This window comes from Ornithorhynchus anatinus, chromosome X1 (assembly GCF_004115215.2).
Source record: "Ornithorhynchus anatinus isolate Pmale09 chromosome X1, mOrnAna1.pri.v4, whole genome shotgun sequence".
In the NCBI taxonomy this organism is placed as follows: Eukaryota; Metazoa; Chordata; class Mammalia; order Monotremata; family Ornithorhynchidae; genus Ornithorhynchus; species Ornithorhynchus anatinus.
The window spans coordinates 50,394,756-50,417,368 of record NC_041749.1 but is presented as its reverse complement, the minus strand read 5'-3'; the positions used below and the strand labels follow the sequence as shown (position 1 = coordinate 50,417,368).

General features: G+C 44.2%; 1 protein-coding gene across 1 annotated transcript in view; it reads right to left on the bottom strand.

Annotated features, from left to right (window-relative positions):
• Positions 1-6,966: 6,966 nt before the first annotated feature.
• The window catches only part of GRIP2 (glutamate receptor interacting protein 2), a 177,414-nt gene continuing 161,767 nt past the window's right edge, over positions 6,967-22,613 (bottom strand). The window contains exons 25-27 of the mRNA XM_039910260.1: positions 10,091-10,330; positions 7,616-7,762; positions 6,967-7,244 (exon numbers count right to left, since the gene is read on the bottom strand). Of these exons, the coding sequence (XP_039766194.1) occupies positions 7,053-7,244; positions 7,616-7,762; positions 10,091-10,330 (579 nt within the window). The 3' untranslated portion in view covers positions 6,967-7,052. The remainder of the gene's footprint in view (positions 7,245-7,615; positions 7,763-10,090; positions 10,331-22,613) is intronic.

Genomic DNA, 22,613 nt, shown 5'->3' with positions numbered 1-22,613 from the left:
TAACATCACTGACTTCAAGGCTCTCCTCCAGCTCTCTCCTTCTTACATATCAGCTCTTTTCATCCACGACTCTTGACTCTTCTGCCTCTGACCCCTGGCTCTCATGGTTCCTTCAGTTTGGAACTCCCTCTTTCCTCCTCCTCCAAATTCACGAAGCCAACCTCTCCCCATCTTCAAAGACCTTTTAAAAATCCCACTTCCTCCGAGAAGTCTTCTCCATTTAATTCACAATACTTCAGTTGCATCAGCCCAACTACCTTTAGCACTTGCTTGTACTGCCAAATCCTGCCAGCTTTTCCTTCACAACATCTTCCACATCTGCCCCTTTATCTCCATCTGAACTGCTACCATCTCAGTACAGTCTCCGGTCTTACCACTACTGGACAATTGCATCAAACTCCTTGATGGTCTCCTAGCCTCCAGCCTCTACCACCTCCAATCGGTACTCCCCATTGCTGCACAGATCATCTTCCCAAAGCATCACTCAATCCACATCTCTCCTCTCCTTAAAACTCTCCACTGTTTTCCCATGCTTCTTTGCCTCAAACATAAACTCCTCACAATTAGCTTCAAGGCTCTCTGCCATCTGGCCCCACTATTTCTATCTGTTTTCTTCACCAGATATTTCCTAACTTGTTGTCTTTGTTCCTCCCTAGCCAATTTTCTAGCTGTACCTCACTCTAGACTCTCATGTCTTCATCCCCTTGTTCACACTGTTTCCCAGACCTGAAACTCCCTCCTTCCCCACACCACAAAGTCTTCCTACATTCAAATCCCTCCTAAAATCTCACCTTCTTCCCCAGTTAATTTCTCAGAACCATGAGCCATATCATACCTTCAGTCATCTCTAACATTCGTTAACTTATTTACACCCTCCTCAGCACTCATGCATAGATGTGTACTTAATCAAACAATCAGTGATATTTATTGAGTGCTCACTTTACGCTGATCACTATACTAAACTTTTGGGAGAGCACAATACAATACAGATAATAGAAATGATTCCTGTCCTCAAGGAGCTTACAATCGAGTTGGGGAGACAGATGTTAAAATAAATTACAGATTAGGGAAAATACATTGCTCTAGAGTAATAAGGATATGGACAAAAGTGCTATGGAGCTGGGGTTGGGATGAGTATCAGAGTGCTTAAGGTGTACAGACCTAGGTGAATAGTCAGTGCAAAAGGGAGAGCAAAGAGGGTGGGGGATCAATCGATCAATCGTATTTATTGAGCACTTACTGTGTGCAGAGCACCATACTAAGCGGTTGGGAGAATATAACAGAATTGGTAGACATGTTCCCTCCCCACAGTGAGCTTACCATCTAGAGGGAAATGAGGGCTTAGTCAGTGAAGGCTTCCTGGAAGATACAATTTCAGTAGGACTTTGAAAATGGGGAGAGTGGTGGCATGTTGGCTACGAAGTGGGAGAAAATTCCAGGCAGGTCAGAGGATGTGGGCAAGGGGCTGATGGTTAGGAAGGCAAGATCAAGATGCAGTAAGTAAAGAAGAGCATTCTATACTCTGACCACTTAAATTGTAAATATTTTTATGTGTGTCGCCCTCCTTAGATCCTTGGAGTCAGGGAAAGTATCACTTTGTTATTCTGTACTTTCCAAGTGCTCTCTTAAAGTGGGTGTTCCACAAATTCTACTACTCTGACTGCTTTTTCCTGTCGTCAACTCCTGGCTACCTATGTACATTTTTTAATCTCCTTTCATATTTGCAGATTTATCTGTCTATTCAGTCATTCAATTGCTTACTGTTGCACTTTCCCAAGCACTCAATACAGTGCTCTGCACACAGTAAGTGCTCAATAAATGAATTAATTTAATAATAATAATTGTGGTATTTGTTAAACACTTACTGTATGCTAGGTACCGTATAGTACACTGTACTTTGTGCTAGCCAGGCGCTGGGGTGGACAGGAGTAAATTGAGTTTGACACAGTCCTAGTACCCTATAGGGCTCACAGTCTTAATCTCTATTTTACAGATGTGGAAACTGAGGCACAGAGAAGTGAAATGACTTGCCCAGGGTCACACAGACAAGTGGCAGAGCTAGGATTAGAACCCACAACCTTCTGATTCCCAGGCCCATACTATATCCACTACGCCATTTGTTCAGCTGTTTCAGCCAGATATGTTTGTGCTGCCTTCTGGTTCATCTTACTTCTCCCTCTGGCTTTCACTACTCTTTCCAAATAGCTCTTCAGGGGACATGATTTCCATGTCTTCAGTTGAGTTTTTAATAGGTGAAATGTAAATGGCTTCACTCACTTTTGGTTTTCCTTCTCAGGAGTTTTGGACATCATAGAAGAATTCTATAAGGCATAAAATAAAAGAGTTTGGGCAATTATCCAGTTGCTTTGATCTATGTGGGCAGCAATGCTGGATAATTGGAGGCCTGTTGCGCAGATTTTTTAGTATTGAGTTATCCAGCATCGCTGTCTGTGTGGATTAAAGGGAACAGATAGCTGTCAAATCACTACTCTTCTTGTCAGCTGTGTGACTCTGGGCAAGTCACTTAACTTCTCTGTGCCTCAGTTGAGACTGTGAGCCCCACGTAGGACAACCTGATCACCTTGTATCCTCCCCAGCACTTAGAACAGTGTTTTGCACATAGTAAGTGCTTAACAAATGCCATCATTATTATTATTACTCTACTTTGACTACACAGATTCAGCCAAAATATCTACTAATCTACTGTGTGTTGTAGGTGCATCAGTGTTATTTTAATGAAGGGAGAGAGCAAGTACATGAGGCTATCAATTTCTCCTTCCCTCCTACCTGGAAAGGCCCTTGACATGCCTCTGCTCATCAGTCATTTTCAATGGCAGTTACTGAGCAATTATTGCATGTAGAGTACTGCAGAGTATATGCTGTACAATAGCGTATTATAGATATATTCCCTGCTCATAATGAGCTTATAGTCTAAAGGAGGAGACAGACATCAGTAAAAAGAAATAATTTACAATATATAATTTATAGCTAAGAGCATAGTGCTGGGAGTGGGGTGAATACCAAATGCTCAGCAGTCACAGATTTAAGTGCATAGATGACATGGAAGGGAGAGGGAGCAGAGCTTAAATGGGGAAGGCCTCTTCGAGGCCTTAATAATGCTTTGAAGGTGGGGAAAGTGTTGGTCCAAGCATATATGGAGGGAGAGGCAGTTTCAGGGTAGGGGGAAGTTGTGGGAAAAGTGTTGGCAGCGAGATAGACTAGATTGGGGCATGGTGAGTAAGCTGTGGTATTTATTAAGTGCTTACTATGTGCCAAGCACTGTTCTAAGCTCTAGGGTAGATACAAGATATTCAGGTTGTCCCACGTGGGGCTCACAATCTTAATCCTTATTTTACAGATGAGGTAACTGAGGCACAGAGAAGTGAAGTGACTGGCCCGAAGTCACACAGCTGACAAGTGGCAGAGTGGGGATTAGAACCCATGACTTCTGATTCCCAAGCCCATGCTCTTTTCACTAAGCCACGCTGCATCTCAGCGGAGGAGCGAAGTGTGCAGGCTGAGCTGTAGTGGGAAGTATGGAGAGGAAGCATGGTTCGCAGGCCTTTACCTATTCTGGGCCATGCTGAATTGTTACTGACGTTCACCTTTCCATTTGAAGGGGGAGAAGTAGAAGCAGAAGGAATGCTAGCAATGAGCCATTTAATTTGAATTCTGTGTACAGCTCAATGAGCTAGTACCGGCCAAAAATCCACTTTGGGGGCTGAATTTCTCAAATTGGCTGGCTAAACATCCCCAGAGGTTACAGTCAGTGGAAATGGGTTTAAATTAAAGCAGAGAGATCTCAAACAGTGGAAGAAGCTAACTAGGGAGGTTCAGGGAGTCTCCTTCTCTGCAGATTTTTGTGGGAGGCAAGAGCTGGCAGTGCCACCCCCACAAGTGTCCCATGATGTACTTTCCTAAGATGGCAATCACATATGTGCAGGATTGACCTCAGGATGTTGCCTATCCCGGCATGACTAATCAAGTGACTAATCACACTCCCATCACTTCAGGCTATGTGCATCTGCTCACTGGATTATGATTCCTCACTGCTCTCCTCATCCCCTTAAGAGTTGTTGGTGTTGGACAGTATGGGCCTGAAGTCCGAGCGCAAGCTGGACTTGGAGCCATCGCTGGAGTGGGAGACCCAGGACTGGGGATGGGGCAGGCAGAAGACCTCCGCTGCATGCCACCCTGAGGCAACTCCTTATCTCGCTTACCATCTGAAGCCAGCCCTGCAAGCAGGGTTTACTGGAGTCAGGTGCTGGGCCAGATGATTTCTAGGGGTCCTTATCTCTGAAATTGCCTCATTTCAACTTCACTCTGTTTGTGTAGACCTGATCTTTGTGGTTTCCACGGGACTGCCAAGTCTATTGTCGAGGTAATTGACTCACTGGAATGAGAGGCAGCTAAATCACAGCTCTCTTTTGATTGTTTTATTTTTTAAAAAAGGAAAAAACACACCAAAAAACCTAAAACCAAAAACCCAACGTCGCTGCAATCCATTTCAGTACAGAGATTTACAAACAGATCCAAAATAGGACTAAAATAGTCTTTGAAACACTGTCTCCTTAAATATTGTGCTTTCATAGATAACATAGAAAATTTAGCATAGAAAAATACTTTAGAAGGAATACACTCTAATCTTATATGGATAAAAATACACATCTACGTAATGCATTTCATTGGAATATTCTTTAAAATGCATAGGCCAGGATTACAAGGACCATTGTTTTAAAGCCTTTATTAAAAGTCTTTATTTAAAAATCCAATTTGAAGCCACAGTGAACTCCTACTGTTTAGAATATTGCATATAAAAAAAAAACAACACTTCAGCTGTACTGTCAATGTCAATGTCTTCAGTATCAGGTATGGCACGTCTTCAAGGTATGGCAGCAATGGTGTGGTATATTGCAGACTTCAGAGAAGAGTGGCTACTGCTACAGTTAGCTGGATGGGTGTGTGGTGTTCCCAAAGCAATATGGGAGGGGACTCCCCACCCCCCCTTCCCGCCCCATCCCACCTCAGCTCTACTCTGAGTCTGAGTCCATGCTGGCCAATTATCTGGAAAATTTAAGCCTTAAAAGTACACTTGGGCCTTCCGGCCCCAAACCCCTATCATCTTGAGATATCTGGATAATTTGGGGCTAGAGTGTATTTGGAGGCCTGAACTTCCCAGGTCATTTGTGTTTGTAGACACAGTCTCAGTCTCAGGGATGGGCAGGTGACACAGATGCTACTCTGCCAGAATAAGGACAGGGGAAAGAGGCTGAGGAAACATAAAACACTCGAAGCCAGCCAATAAGACACAGAGGCCTCCTGCAATATACCGTAATGATTGAACAAAAACAACAACAAAAATCTCTCAATTAAGAGTTTATAATACCAATCTTGTCCTTTAAAATGAGGCCCAAATGAAATCAAAACAAACGGAGTTGACCAAAATAAAATGCTAACAAATTTGTACTCAGGGGGCTGAGTGTGACATTATAATTTGGCCAAGGTAGAGAGAGTGGAACATTGGTGATTGTGTGTCCAGAGAGATGGGGGGGAGACATCATGATTTCACTTGCAATAACTACTTGGCAGCAGGCAGATCACAAAAACCAATGCGTATACAGGTACGGCTCACACTCAGATCTTTGACAACAGGAGCGCTGCGGTAGGGAGGAAGACATTCAGGGCCAGTGGGGAGGGGCCAAAAGGCATCTTGCTTACAATCACTGAGAGGCCAACAACTGGTAAACAAAGGCGGCAAAGAGCAGTCTAAGGGCTAATATAGAAACTCAGCATCAGTGTTTATCACAGAGTGCACGTGCGCTGGCGGGGCGGGGGGGGGGGGCCTGCTCAAGGTCCACTAAAGAGGGAAATATCTTTCATCATACGAGCATTTGACAAGGGTGCTGAGGTTTGCATTACAGGGAGCATCAAAAGGAGTCGGGCCAAGAAAGAATTTTGAGGGTATCTTTACTCCTAAGTGGTCCAAGTGTGGTTTAATGGATGATGGCAGAAATAGCTACTGACCTTTGGCAGCATTGTCTGCAACCCGCAGAACACTTCTACTAGTACAACTACTGAATCCGAAGAGCTAGTCATTTACCCTGGTCCTCTTTTTAAGCTGGTGCTACTTCAAAAAGAAATGAGAGGGAGAGAAAGAGAAAGAGTGAAAGCGAAAGGGAGAGGAGAAAGAAAGCAAGAGAGAGGGACGCAAAAACCGAGACTCAGAAAGAGACAGAAAAAAAGAAAACGGAAAGGTTGAGAAAGGGGAAGGAATCAAAGCATTAAGATTACAGCCTAAAACCAAGTTGGGAGGAAAAGAGTCATTCCTTCTCTACTCCCTTTCATCGCTCCATGTTGACGGAAGGGAAAAATGGGTCATTGGCTGACAAGGGGAAAGTCTCTGAATTGGAGACAAAAGGTAATCCATTAAAGATGGGATATTTCAAAGGGGGAAAGGTTGAAAATCATCAGCCACGCTAACTTGAGGAGTACGGTTTAAATGGGGACTCGACCCCAGAATTGGATGAATCTGCTTAAGGGATTGGTCAGTTGGGAAAAAGGGAGTGGAACCAAATGGAGCAGCAGGGTTGAAAGGTCCAAAAAATTGTAGGGATCACTCTTCCCACATACTGGGAAGAGCTTCTTTTCCACGGCACACCACAAACTAATTAGCACCATGTGTATGAAAGGGCAATGGGAGCCGAGAGGACAGTCACAAATGACCACTAAAAACCCCTTAAACTATACAGAGGCAGACCAGATTGAGAGATGGATGGAGCACACCCTGCCAAATAAGCCATCATCTTGGACACTTCTCAGCAGCTCAAAACGCCATGCTCTTGTCTACATTCATCAATGTCCAAGCTGCTTATGGCATCCCTTGGCTACCCCAATCCAGATCTCATGGTCCTCCACTCACAGCAGACATGTCCCATGACTTCAGACGTTACACAGCCCAAACACCAGTGCAGAAAGGAAAAATCATATTCGACATCACCAGAATCTCTGCCACAGAAGGAGCTGAAGAGCTCTTCCACCTGTAGCTCTAATCTTCAGAGCATCTGTGTGCTGTTCTTGCTTTCAAAACCCAAGAAGAGATGGTCAGACCCCTGTCTGTTTTCCACTCGCTGAGCAGCAAGTGCCAGAGGGTTTCGACTGATGACCAGATCCAATTTGTCTCCAGCCTCAGAAATCAGCGGCACAGTCAGGCAGCAGTCAAAATCTCTAGTTCGGATGTGATTTACCTAATGTACGTAAGAGAACACGGAGTGGGAAAAAGCAGTTCATTGACCATCAAGAACCATGAGAATTAAACTAGTCTTGGAGTGGAACTTTGATGAAGAGAAATCATTGGGTGGCATGTTGAATTACTTTGCAAGTGAAGTAGATTTTTAAAGTATTTTCATAATATTAGGGGCTGAGATTTGTATGTGTTCTAGAAATTAAGTGTTATTTCATTGAACTGATTAAGTCCAGAGGTTGTTTTCATTCTAGGACACAAGTTTAGAGATCACACGTTTGTTTCTCTCTTTTCCCAGAAGAAAAGTCACTTGATCAAGATCATCGTGACTATCACAAAGTAGCCCCCATAGCTTTGTACTGGAATGCACATTACCTGAAGGACACGGTCAAAGGGTTTGAGGCCACTTTGATCAGCTGGACCATCTGGACGAATCATGTTGACATAGACACCCTTCTCTAGCAGGCCATCAGAGACACTGAATCCGAAGTCTTGACTCACTGGGTCCTTGTGAAGTGTCATCTACAAAAAAAATGATAACTGGTATTTGTTAAGTGCTTACTATGTACAGAGCACTGTTCTAAGCACTGGGGTAGATACAGGTAATCAGGTTGTCCCACGTGAGGCTCACAGTCTTAATCCCCATTTTACAGATGAGGGAACTGAGGCACAGAGAAGTGAAGTGACTTGCCCACAGTCACACAGCTGACAAGTGGCAGAGCCAGGATTTGAACCCATGACCTCTGACTCCCAAGCCCATGCTCTTTCCACTGAGCCACGCTGCTTCTCAAAGGATGAGGAGACGAGGTAGCAATATGAATGACAAAAGAAATAGGGGAGAAACTCATCAGTAACACAGGGGATGGTATGGAACAGCCAGGTGTATTTACTTGGATTCCATTTGGCATCAACAGAAATGGAAAGCATAGAAGTCATTAGGACAAGCTCTTGAAATGCACCAGTAATCACATGAGTTCTGCCCCAAATTTCCTTGAAATGCCCTTAAGAGGAGTTTTGGTATAAGTGGCTAAGGAAGAAATGAATGCCCTGAAATTGTTTCCAGGACTTTCAGATGCAAGGAATGATCTCTTCAATATTTTGTGTCCTTATGCAATTTGGATTACAAACAAGAGGAACATAACCAGGGTAGCTAGGATATTACTTGCCAGACTCCTAGAATCAGCATGCCCATTCTCTTTCCTCATAAAACAGTATTGTTTTGTAGGTGTACAGTGCAAAGGCAACCTACAGTCTTCTTTTCTTACACCTGGCTGAGGTGAACACAAATAACTAGAATCGAACCCGAAGGAAGAAGTTAAGAGATTTCCTCTTTCTCCGCCTCCTTGATGGATTTAGAGGGTCACAAACATTGAAATTTATCAATCCCCTAAGGAGTAATTAAACACGAGGAGTAGTTCATCTCGAGATATGAAGGTTGAGGAAAAAAATGTTCTCATATTCGGCCCTCCCCCCAGATTTCTGGAAAGAAAGATTAAAAAAAAGTACAGGCAATGAGAACCTCCTAGAATATTTTAGAATATCAGTCACAAACAGCACCTTGGGGAGGATCCAAGTACCTTCCTGGGGAGGGCAGCGATGGCTTTGCTACTCTCTAAGGTTGGTATAACTGCTGTCACAGTCTAAGCCACCACCACCAACTTGTTTGCTGGCTCTACAGAGTCCTAAACAATGAAGTGGCTTTTGGGTATACAAGAACCACTATTTGATGCTCACTTTGGGCTGTTCCGGGACAAGCAGAGCTCTTCCAAGGGGGTGGGGGCAATTCTGGGCCCCCCAGTATCCCAATGAGCTCCAAGGGGGATCCTAGGAATCTTGGTTCCATCCAAACTCCTTGGAACCCTAGAAGAGCTAGGCTAAGGATTTCTCAACTGGCTCAACTTCCAAAACAGTATTGCCTAGGTCCGAGTCTTCTCCCAGTGGCATCTAGTTTAAAGAGGAGGGACACGTGACTGTTCACACTTAATTTATTGTATCACGCCTCTTTTGCCTTGCAATGGCATCTACTGTCATTTCAGATATGGCTCGACAGTCTTCACGTAGGTGTTGATAATTAAGATGCTGCTATACAACTTATCACATAGATCTTCTGCTGGAGGTGTTTACTTGAGGAACAAATTCTTCAGTACATACAGAGTGGATAACCTGCATTCCCCACAACTTTGGTAAATCAATGCAAATTGAGGCTGAAGGACAGTGAGGGAGGAAAATGACATTAAGTAGCAGCCCTGAGGTAGCTTCTGAATCTCTCACACACACGCTTTTACCCAACCAGGTGCTATCTCCTCCAGAGGAGTGATGAGGAGTTTGCATATCTTGTATAAGATATTCTTAGGTGCCTTGTGCATCCTGTAGCAGTCCTCTGGTGTAAATCAGAATTGCCTGAAATGTCTGCCCACCCCTTTTTCCCGTGAAAAGGAGTGAGTGGTAGGTCAAACTGCTTGGCCTTGAACTAAACTGTTCTTTTTCAAATTCCTTTTCTTCCAGTTGTACCTCATATGGTTCAAATGGAAGAGAAGTTGGAAAGGCACCATCCTTCTGCTTGCTTCATCTGGCCTAGTTCCATTGAAGCATTGAGATACAACAGTGAAAGACAAGTCCACAAAACCAATCAAGAGGATGGAGATGTGGGAATGGGAAAAGGCACGGACAACTCTCTTCCCTCTCGGTGAAAAACATGATGGGAATGAGTGATACGGGTTAAGAAGAAGAGATTTATTCTGATCAATCAAACCAGATTTTCCACACTCTCCATGATAACATGCAGAATGGTCAGATGCTCTCTGTTACCCAAATCCGCCTCAGGACACTGCACTACTTCCAGACACCGACCTTGTGTAATTCAAGGGGGGTCGGAGACATGATTTCCTGCATCTCTTCCTTGATCATCTTCATATCCAAGCTCCTCTCACTTTTCTTGGGGGGCGAAGCGTGGTCATTGCTCTGCCCTTTGGCCCGGTGGTGGGAAATCCCTTTCCTCAGGGAACTCAGCCCTGGCTGTCCCACCGAATCCATGATTAATGGGCTCCCTTCGAGGCCCAAGCTGTGCACACTCCCTGTCATGATGGATGCCTGTGGAGAAGGTGGCAAGTTAACCAAACTGAGACGGAGAAGAGCCAGACCAGACCGAGCTGAACAAAGGAAAGGTGAAACAGGAGAGCAGGTGGGAAGGACTGGATGGGAAGAGACAAGACTGTTTTGGAAGGGACTAGAAGACTCAGGAAGCAGGGCAATGGAGAGGGTAATGATAAGAACTGAGGAAATCATTCATTTGCATTTAGAAGGGCAACTGACCCTAAGAATTCTAGGTGACTGTGTGTTAAATCCAGACTCCCATAGTCCAAAACTATCCTCAGCATGGTAGCCAGAGAACTACACCAGGTTTTCGCAAGGGGGTTTCCTTAGCAGAGAAAAGCTATGATCTCTAATGGGCAAATAAGCTCAAGCTAATAATGATGGTTTGGCTGAAGTCTGTTCCAAAAAAACAATTGTCCTCCACCTATCCCAATGTCTAATATAAATATTATTAGCAAATCATTATCACGCATCTTGATTTCTCAAGTGAAACTGATATGAACACATCATAACAATAGGAGCATTATAATGATCTGTTATTGAGATAAAAACCCCTGCTATGTGACAGGTATCCAAAAGTACCACCTGTTAAATTGAGGTCAGTGAATTCCCCAGGTTTAAATAAAATATATGGACCCATTCCAGTCTTCAGGATAGCACAGATGTACAGTGCTGTGCTTCAATCTTCACATTTGTTCCAGCTCTTCTATCCGATCCATGAACTAACATGTCATCCCTGCATATGTTCTTAGAGTGCCAGTGCATTCACCATCATGCTCTCCTTCAGTTCAAACTCCTGATATATTCATACCCATCACCCTATCCTAAATTGCGAGCAAAACTTACCTGTTTCACTAAACACAAGTTTGCTTAAACCATAAAGTTAAAGTTGTACATGCACAGGGATTCCCCTGTTATTCATTCAATAGTATTTATTGAATGCATACTATGTGCAGAGCACTGTACTAAGCGCTTGGAATGTACAATTCAGCAACAGAATAATACTCTTGATCTAGTGCTCTCTCATGAGAGCGCTACTGAATTTTAATATTGGTATTTCTTATTGCACCTTCTCACTTCATGTTAACTTTCTGGTCTTGCAGCTCATGCAAAGTTTGCCTTGCCTCAAACACATGCCTCCTTTCACATTCTAACAATAATAATAGTGATGATGGGATTTGAGCATTTGGTTTGAGAAGCAGTGTGGCTTAGTGGAAAGAGCACAGCCTTGGGAGTCATAGGTCGTGGGTTCTAATCCTGGCTCCGCAGCGTATCAGCTGGGTGACTTTAGGCAAGTCACTTAACTTCTCTGTTCCTCAGTCACCTCATCTGTAAAGTGGGGATTAAGACTGTGAGCCCCACGTGGGACAATTTGATTACCTTGTATCTACCCCAGCACTTAGAACAGTGCTTGACACATAGTAAGTGCTTAACAAATACCATCAATATCATTATTATTGTTATTTTTCAGGAAAGGTGGTGGGAAGGAGGTAGGCATTTCTAATTGCTGTGATATATCCAGTAGAAACAGACTATAATGAGTAAGAGCCAAGTAATTCAAGGAATCAGGAGTAGATTTTTAAGAGATGCATTACAGCCCAATTTTATGCATGACTTTTGGGTTTGCAGACTGTAGGGATTTGTGTTTGAGGTATTACTTTTCTCATTCTCAATCCCCAGGATGGACACTTCAATTAGGGACTTCCATGTCCATGTGGATGTCCCCGACGACCCTTCTGCTCTCCACCTCCTCCAGTTATCGCCCTATCTCCTTTCTACCATTCCTCACCAAACTTCATGGTAGAGTTGTCTACACTCACTTTTCTCACTTCCACTCCTCCAATTCTTTTCCTGATCCCCTCCAATCTGGTTTCTTCTCCCTTCACTTCACAGAAACAAGCCTCTTTAAGGTAACCAATGACCTTCTTCTTGACAAATTTGATGGCCTCTACTCTACCTTACTTCTCCTAGACCACTCAGATGTCTTTAAAACTGTTGACCATCCCCTTCTCCTGGAAACTTTATCAAACCTTTGCTTCACTGACACTGTCCTATCCTAGTACTCCTCCTAACTCTCTGATCGCTCCTTCTCTGTCTCTTTTACAGACTCCTTCTCTGCCCTCCCACCCTTTGAAAGTGGGGGTCCCTTAAAGCTCAGTTCTGGGTTCTCTTCTATTCTCCACCTATTCTCACTCTCTTGGTGAACTCATTCGCTCCCATGAACATATCTTTAAATTACATATTATAAGTTTTGTATTTATTTAAATTGTCTCCCCCCCTCTAGAATGTAAATTTTCTATAGGCAAGGAAAGTGTCTGCAAATTTTGTTGTATTGTACTCACCCAAATGCTTAGTACAGTGCTCTGCACATAGTTAGCATTCAATAAATATCATTGATCGATTGATCGATGGCTTCAACAGCCATATCTATGTGGATGATTCCCAATTCTACATCTCCAGCCCTAACCTCTCTCCTTCTCTGCAGTCTCACATTTCCTCCTGCCTTCTGGGCATCTCTACCTGGATGTCCCACCAACACCTCAAGCTAAACATGTCGAAAACAGATCTCCTCATCTTTCCACCCAATGTTACCCTCACCTTGACTTTCCCATTGGTGTAGACAACACTACCAAACCACCACCTTCCTGTCTCACACATAATATCTCCCATCCTCCTTGTCTCACAATACCCCTAGCATTATCCTAAACTCGTCTCTCTCATTCAACCTACATATTCAATCTGTTACCAAATCCTGTCAGTCCAAACTTCACGACATTGCTAAATTCCTCCCTTTCCTCGCCATTCAAACAGCTACCATCTACTTCCTTGCTGACCTCACTGTCTCCTGTCTCTCTCCACTTCAGCCTGCTGCCCGGGTCATTTTTATAAAAAAAGTTCAGTCCATGTTTCCCCATTCCTCAAGAACCTCCAGTGATTGCCTATCCACCTCTGCATCAAACAGAAACTCCTCATCATCAACTTTAAAGCACGCAATCAGCTCTCTCCCTCCTACCTCACCTCCCCGACTTCCTACTACAGCCCATTCCACACACTTTGTTCCTCTAGCACCAGCTTGCTCACTGGGACTCGATCTATCATCTATCTTGCTGCCGACCCCTTTCCCACGTCCTCCCTCTGGTCCGGAACTCCCTTTCCCTCCATATATGCCAGACTACCACTCTTCCCACCTTCAAAGGCTTATTCAAGTCATATCCCCTACAAGAGGCCTTCCTCAATTAAGCTTTTCTTCCCCGACTCCCTCTCCCTTCTGCGTCATCTATGCACTTGTATATCTGACCTAGGGGCATTTGAAATTTGTTCCACCGTCAACGCCACAGCACTTATGTACATATATAAAAATCATGTATTATAAATTATTTATTTATATTGATGTCTGTCTCCCCCTCTAGACTGTAACCTCATTGTGGGCAGGGAACATGTCTACCAACTCTGTTGTATTCTCCCAAGCACTTTAGTACAGTGTTCTGCACATAGTAAGCACTAAATAAATACTATCAGTGATGATGATGATGATGATGATGATGATATGAAAAAAAGGAAATTCCTGACCGACTTACACAAACATGACCCTAAAACGTAAGGGCATCTATCCCCTATCTGCCTTGCTTCCTTAGTTGGCAGGAAGGATCTTTTTTCAGGAAACCTTTTTCTGTACTGGCAGATCAGCGTTGTTCGCACACCTAAGCCACTCACATCTATAGCTTCTCCAAGTATACGAATGGAAGCCAGGGCATGAACCCTTGGTCCCAGATTGCTGATGATCATCACTTCTCCATATTTACTTAAAGTTTTTCCTTTCTTAATCTGAAAAAAGGCAGAGAACTATTTCTGAGGTCTTGGTTTTTGTAAGTGTTTAAATGTTGTTGAACTTGCCATTTGTCTGCTGTGAGACCTAGGGCAAGTCACATAACTTCACTGTGCCTCGGTTTCCTCAACTCTAAAATGGGGATTCAATACCTATTCTCCCTTCGTTCATTCATTCAATAGTATTTATTGAGCGCTTACTATGTGCAGAGCACTGTACTAAGCGCTTGGAATGAACAAGTCGGCAACAGATAGAGACAGTCCCTGCCGTTTGACGGGCTTACAGTCTAATCGGGGGAGACGGACAGACAAGAACAATGGCTCCTACTTGACTGTCCCACGTGGGATGTAATTAGCTGGTATCTACTTTGAACAGTGCTTTATGCATAGTAAGTGTTTAACAAATACCATTTTAAGAAGGTACTTACTATGTGCCAAACCCTGTACTAAGCACTAGGGTAGATAGAAGAGAATCAGGTCAGACACATGTGGCTCACGGTCCAAGTAGAATCAATCATATTTATTGAGCACTTACTTTGTGCAGAGCACTGTATTAAGTGCTTAGGAGAGAACAATATAACAGAGTTGTTAGTTCCCTACCCACAATGAGTTCAGAGTCTAGACGGGGTTACAGACATTAATATAAATAAATAAAATTACAGATATGTCAGTCAGTGCTGTGGGGCTGAACAGTGGGGTGAATAAAGAGCAAATCAGGGCAATGCAGAAGGTAATGGGAAAATAGGAAATGAGGGCTTGGTCAGGGAAGGCCTGTTGGAGGAGATGGGCCTTCAATAAGGCTTTGAAGGTGGGGAGGGTAATTGGCTGTCGGATATGAAGAGGGACGGCGTTCCAGGCAAGATGCAGGACGTGGGCAAGAGGTCAGTGGCGAGATAGATGAGATCGAGGTACAGTGAGTAGGTCGCCGTTAGAGGAGCCAAGTGGGCAGTACCTATTACCGGCATGTCAAAACTTCCAAGTTCCCAGGTTCTCTTAGAGCAGAACTTTACAACATACGTGTGTGCACCGTGGTGCAGCAGTGGGGTTGAGCTTTCAAGCAGGCTCCTACATTTTCAAGGCAATGCCATCTGAGAGTTCACAGTGCAGGAGCAACTGTGTTCTTCACTATGATAGAGGGCCACTTTTTCTGTGGTGATATCTAAGATGGAGACATCCTGATTAGTGTGCTCCCAAACAATTAAAATAGGAAGAGCTAGTCTTATAGGACATTTTGCAACTTGAGGAGTCCTTTGTCTGGAAGGTTACTAGGAGTTTGCAACAATCACTTGATAGTATTTATTGAATGCTTACTGTCAATCAATCATATTTATTGAGTGTTTACTGTGTGCAGAGCACTGTACTAAGTGCTTGGAGGAGTACAATACAACAATATAACAGACACATTCCCTGCCCACAATGAGCTTACAGTCTAGAGGAGGAGAGAGACATTAAATAAATAAAATTACTATGTACATAATTACTGTGGGGCTGGGAGGGAGGATGAATAAAGGGAACAAGTCAAGGTGGTCTAGAAGGGAACAGTTCACTATTTCTTCCACTGACATTTCTCTTATGTTTAGTTGCCATGGAGGCTTGTGACCTTGAGGAAATTCTGAGCATCTTGCACATTATTGAATACTTAATGTGGGCAAAGCACTCTACTAAGCACTTAAGAGAGTATACTATTACAGAGTTGGTAGACATGATCCCTGCCCCCAGGAGCTTACAGTCTAGACATTTAAGCCCAAGGGGCTGAGGGTGGAGTGTATGTCAAGTACTTCAAGTGTAGGGGATGCAGAAGAGAGAAGGGAGTAAGGGATTAGAGAACTTGCGTAAGGCCTCTTGGAGGAGCTGTGATTGCAATAAGTCTTTGAAGGTGGGGAAAGTGATGGTTTGTCAGACATGAAGGGGGAGGGAGTTCCAGGCCAGAGACAGGACATGGGTGAGAGGGCAGCGAGATAGCTGAGATCGAGGTATAATGAGAAGGTTGGCATTAGCGGAGCAAAGGGTGTGGGCTGGGTTTATAGTAAGAAATCCACTTGGTAAGGTAGAAGGGGGCAGTGCTATTGAGTGCTTTAAAGCCAGTGCTAAGAAGTTTCTGTTTGATGCAAAATGCATGGGCAAGCTCTGGAGGTTCTTGAGGAATGGGGAAATAATAGTAATAATGTTGGTATTTGTTAAGTGCTTACTATGTGCAGAGCACTGTTCTAAGCACTGGGATAGATACAAAAAACTCAGGCTGTCCCACATGAGGCTCACAGTCTTAATCCCCATTTTGCAGATGAGGTAACTGAGGCACAGAGAAGTTAAGTGACTTGCCCACAGTCACACAGCTGACAAGTGGCACAGCAGGGATTTGAACCCATGGCCTGTGACTCCCAAGCCCGTGCTCTTTCCACTGAGACACGCTGCTTCTCAAGAATGTTGGTATTGGTTAAGCCCTTACTATGTGCACATCACTGTTCTAAGCACTGGGTTAGATATAGGGTGATCAGGTTGTCCCACGTGGGGCTTTAATCCCCATTTTACTGATGAGGTAACTGAGGCACAGAGAAGTGAAGTGACTTGCCCAGTCACACAGCTGAGAAGTGGTAGACTGGGATTCGAACCCATGACCTCTGACTCCCAAGCCCGGGCTCTTTCCACTGAGCCACACTGCTTCTCTAATGTGAAATGTGAACTTTTTTTAGAAAAATGATCCAGGCAGCAGAGTGAAGTATAGACTGACTTGCGGAGAGACAGGAGGCAGGGAAGTCAACAAGGAGGCTGATGCAGTAATCAAGGTAGGCTATGATAAGTGTTTGGATAAGCAGAGTAGCAGTTTGGATGGAGAGAAAAGGACAGATTTTGGCAATGTTGTGTAGCTAGAACTGACAGGATTTGGTGACAGACTGAATATGACAGAGAAGCAGCGTGGCTCAATGGAAAGACCATGGGTTTAGGAGTCAGAGGTCATGGGTTCTAATCCCAGCTCTGCCAGCTGTCAGCTGTGTGACTTTGGGCAAGTCACTTAACTTCTCGGTGCCTCAGTTACCTCATCTGTAAAATGGGGATTCATTCATTCATTCATTCAATAGTATTTATTGAGCGCTTACTATGTGCAGAGCACTGTACTAAGCGCTTGGGATGAACAAGTCGGCAACAGATAGAGACAGTCCCTGCCGTTTGACGGGCTTACAGTCTAATCGGGGGAGACGGACAGACAAGAACAATGGCACTAAACAGCGTCAAGGGGAAGAACATCTCCTAAAAACAATGGCAACTAAATAGAATCAAGGCGATGTACAATTCATTAACAAAATAAATAGGGTAACGAAAATATATACAGTTGAGCGGACGAGTACAGTGCTGTGGGGATGGGAAGGGGGAGGTGGAGGAGCAGAGGGAAAAGGGGAAAATGAGGCTTTAGCTGCGGAGAGGTAAAGGGGGGATGGCAGAGGGAGTAGAGGGGGAAGAGGAGCTCAGTCTGGGAACGCCTCTTGGAGGAGGTGATTTTTAAGTAAGGTTTTGAAGAGGGAAAGAGAATCAGTTTGGCGGAGGTGAGGAGGGAGGGCGTTCCAGGACCGCGGGAGGACGTGACCCAGGGGTCGACGGCGGGATAGGCGAGACCGAGGGACGGTGAGGAGGTGGGCGGCAGAGGAGCGGAGCGTGCGGGGTGGGCGGTAGAAAGAGAGAAGGGAGGAGAGGTAGGAAGGGGCAAGGTGATGGAGAGCCTTGAAGCCTAGAGTGAAGAGTTTTTGTTTGGAGCGGAGGTCGATAGGCAACCACTGGAGTTGTTTAAGAAGGGGAGTGACATGCCCAGATCGTTTCTGCAGGAAGATGAGCCGGGCAGTGGAGTGAAGAATAGACCGGAGCGGGGCGAGAGAGGAGGAAGGGAGGTCAGAGAGAAGGCTGACACAGTAGTCTAGCCAGGATATAACGAGAGCCCGTAATAGTAAGGTAGCCGTTTGGGTGGAGAGGAAAGGGCGGATCTTGGCGATATTGTAGAGGTGAAACCGGCAGGTCTTGGTAACGGATAGGATGTGTGGGGTGAACGAGAGGGACGAGTCAAGGATGACACCGAGATTGCGGGCCTGCGGGACGGGAAGGATGGTCGTGCCATCCACGGTGATAGAGAAGTCTGGGAGCGGACCGGGCTTGGGAGGGAAGATGAGGAGCTCAGTCTTGCTCATGTTGAGTTTTAGGTGGCGGGCCGACATCCAGGTGGAGACGTCCCGGAGGCAGGAGGAGATGCGAGCCTGAAGGGAGGGGGAGAGGACAGGGGCGGAGATGTAGATCTGCGTGTCATCTGCGTAGAGATGGTAGTCAAAGCCGTGAGAGCGGATGAGTTCACCGAGGGAGTGAGTGTAAATGAAGAACAGAAGAGGGCCAAGAACTGACCCTTGAGGAACTCCAACAGTTAAAGGATGGGAGGGGGAGGAGGCTCCAGCGTAGGAGACCGAGAATGATCGGCCAGAGAGGTAAGAGGAGAACCAGGAGAGGACAGAGTCCGTGAAGCCAAGGTGAGATAAGGTATGGAGGAGGAGGGGATGGTCGATGGGATTAAGACTGTGAGCCCCACATGGGACAACCTGTTGACCCTGTATCTACCCCAGCACTTAGAACAGTGCTTGGCACATAGTAAGCGCTTAACAAATACTAACATTATTATTATTTTATTATTATTATATGAGGGTTGAATGAGAGAGATGAGTTGAGGATAAGCCAAAGTTACAAGTTGTGAGACAGTGGTGTCACTCAAATAGAGATGTCTTGAAGGCAGGAGGAAATATGAGACTACAGAGAAGGAGATAGATCAGGGATAGTTTGGGGAATCATCTTCATAGTGATGGTAGCTGAAGCCATGGGAGCCAATGAGTTCTCCAAGGGAGGGGGTGTAGATGGAGAATAGAAGGGGACCCAGAACTGAGTCTTGAGGGACTCCCACAGTTCGGGGGTGGAAGCCATAGGAGGAGCCCATGAGAGAGACTGAAACTGAGAGGCCTGAGAGATAAGAGGAGACCAAAGAGAGGACAGTGTCAGTGAAGTCAAGGTTAGATAATGTTTCCAGGAAGAAGGCATGGTCCACAGTATCTAAGGTAGCTGAAAGGTCGAGGAGGATTAGGATGGAGTAAAGGCCATTTGATTTGGCCAAAAAGAGGTCATTGGTGACCTTTGAGAGGGTAGTTTTAGTGAAGTGAAGGTGACAGAAGTCACATTGGAGGAAGTAGAGAATTGGAGGAAAGGAAGTGAAAGCTTCTTTCTCCCTCTAGACTTTAAGCTCCTTGTGGGCAGGGAAAGTATCTACCAACTCTGCTATAATGTACTCTCCCAAGTGCTTCACAGAGTGCTCTACACAAAGTAAGTGTTCAATAAATATGATTGATGGATTGATTAAGTGAGTGCTCAAGAAGTCTCCAGAGGAATGATAAGAGGATTATGGGGCGATAACTGGAGGGAGTCGTTGGGTTAAGGGAGAGTTTTTTTAGGATAGGGGAGACAAAAGCATGTTTGAAAACAATGGGGAAGGAGCCACTGGAAAGTGAACAGTAGAAGATAGTAGTCAGGGAGAGGGCAAGTAATTTTATAAGTCATGAAGGGGTGGAGTCACAGGTGTAAGGACAGGCAAACGCTTGTGTCCTCAGAGTCTGGTGAAATAACAATAATAATAATAATAATAATAATATTTAAGTACTTACTTTATTCCCAGCACTGTGGTAGAAATAAGATATTCAGACTAGACAGTCTCTGTCCCTCAGGGACTATGATTAAGCAGTAGCAAGACTGAGTATCTCAACTTAATTTTCAAGTTGAGGAAACTGACACAGAGAAGTTGAGTGACTTAAGTCACACATCAGGACATTGACAAAACTGGGATTAGAAACCAATTTTCCTGACACCTAGTCCCGTGCTATTTGCACTAGGCCACACTTCTCTTTGCAGCACAACACATACAAGAAAAGTGATGATAACAGTATCAAGACATTTATACTGGCATTCACTGAAGTTACCTGTACAATGGGGACAGCATTGCCTAGTGGAGAGAGCACGGGCCTGGGAATCAGAGGGCCCGGACTCCATCACATGTCTGCTGTGTGACCTTGGGAAAGTCACTTAACTTTTTTCTTTGTGCCTTAGCTACCTCATCTGTAAAATGGGGATTCAATATCTGTTATCCTTCATATTTAGATTATGAGCCCTGGGTGAGTCAGGAACTGTTTCTGACCCGATCACCTTGCTTCTTCTACAGTGCTTAGAATGGTTTTTGACACATTTGCTCAACAGATATCACACTATCACAATTATTACAAAAGCATTTGCCATCATCAATAGACCAGGTTTCTGGGAGTCACTAAGCATTTTGCCATTCTAAGAAATTCACCTGATTCTCAGTCCATGAAAATCCTCAGTGGTGGTCATATAGTTGAAGGTGCCCTGTGTGTTACTTTTTCCATCACCATCAGAGTTAAGCAGGGCTGGATCATATGACCAGTCCTGTTCAACCTAGTTAATGTTGTTTTGCTTGAGGATGTAGCAAGAGTCTGGGAGCTGGCGTCAGAATACACTTCTGATCCACTAAGAAACTCCAGTTCAACAGACTATAAGCATCATCAAAGGTCCCTGAGACAGAGGTTCAGATGACTGGGCTCTAGAATCACATACACAAGAAGGCTTACAAATGCATATGAATTGCTTTGCAGATTCAGGACAATGCTATGGTCTGACAACAGAAAAAGACCCCTGTTACATACAAGCCTATCTGACGAACCCTCCACACAATGATTTAAATGGGCAAAACAGAACTCAGAGTTGTTACAGAATCTTGCTACTTAGATAGTTCATTGTTCAGTGATGCAGGGTGAGATAAAGAGATAGAAAACAGAATAAAAAAGGCCAGCAAGGTTTTCAGCAGAGCGCAAAAGAGAGTATGGCAATGAAGAAGCATCATACTCCATACCAAGTGGAAAGTCTAACCTCGTATGAGGCTGTGAGACTTGGACTTCTAACAGAAAACATATTCATCTCCTAAAGCAGTTTCACCAGCACCATCAACAAATCATACTATTAAATGGTAGGACAAGATTATCAACAATGCTGTCCTGGAATGCATTCAACTCACCAGTATTGAAGGAACTCCCACAACAACACAGTTCTATTGGGTAGGACATTTGAGGAGAATCAACGACAGCAAGATAACTAAGCAGCTACTGTGGGCAGGGAATGTGTCTATTATATTGTTGTTTGTACTCTCCCAAGCACTTAGTACAGTGTACTGCACACAGCCTTCCATAAAATGAATGACTGATTCATCTGACTGATTCATAACTGATTGCTTATAGGGTGAAATGAAAGGGGGCACCTGCAAACCAGGAGGGCAGAATAAATCATTTGAAGACCTAATGAAGCACAGTCTCAAGCAATGAAACATAACAGTGGACTATTGGGAAGTCACTCCAGCAGACAGATCAGGCCTATGGGCAGCAATCAGGATGGGAGTCTCTCTCCTTAAGCAAGAGCTTCATGAAGATTTGGAGACCAAGAGGCAGGCTCGAAAAAACACCACAGATCCTGTTTGTGGCAAATCCATTAGTGTATCCAGGATAGATCCCTTAGGAATGAGGAAATTGAGGCTCAGAGAGGTTAAGTGACTTGACCAATGTCATCCAGCAGAACTAAAACTAGAATATGGGTCTTCTGACTCCCAAGCTCACGGTCTTTATGCTGGGACAGGGTTCCAACTTAAATTGGTTTAAATTTGCTTCAATCAGGAGCTCTCACCTCCCAAAAGCCACTAAAGGCAGAATTTAAGGAAATGGCAGAAGGTTTTGAATTTTGGCATTTGTGGCTATAGAAAACACATTTCAGTCATGCCTGTCCCCAGGCATCAAATCCCATTATGCAACCTAATCTTCATGGGAAGAGTTGGAAAGGCAATTTATTGACAAAACCGCAAGTAAATTAGAGCAGAGCCTAAAAGTCAAATACATTCAGTTAGTTCATGCTATGTTTTTCAGTAAGCATTTTAGATAGAATGTGATTGTGGGTAGGACTCATAGCAACCAATTCTGTGGTATTGTATTCTCCCAAGCACTTAGTGCAGTTCTCTGTACACAGGGAGTGCTCAATATATACCATGGGTTGATTGATAGGGAAAGTTCTTCAGATAACATACACTATCTGGATAGAATGCAATTTGAGGTCAGAAGAAAAGTTTGTGGATGTGTATATGTGGCATCCGTCAAGGCACATGTACTATAATGCAAGCTTTCCTTAAAGCGGAGTTCATCAAAAACCAGGGGCTGAATTAGGTTGGATTCCTAACTTGATGTAATTCCATTTTAGCAGTGCAAATGTTAAGAAAAACTTTTTTAAAAAGTAACAATTTCTTTTGGGGATTTGGGGTTTAACATGAATTTTTTTAAATGATTTGAAATCAGATTAAATTGTACAAATCTTTTAGACTTAAAATTAAATT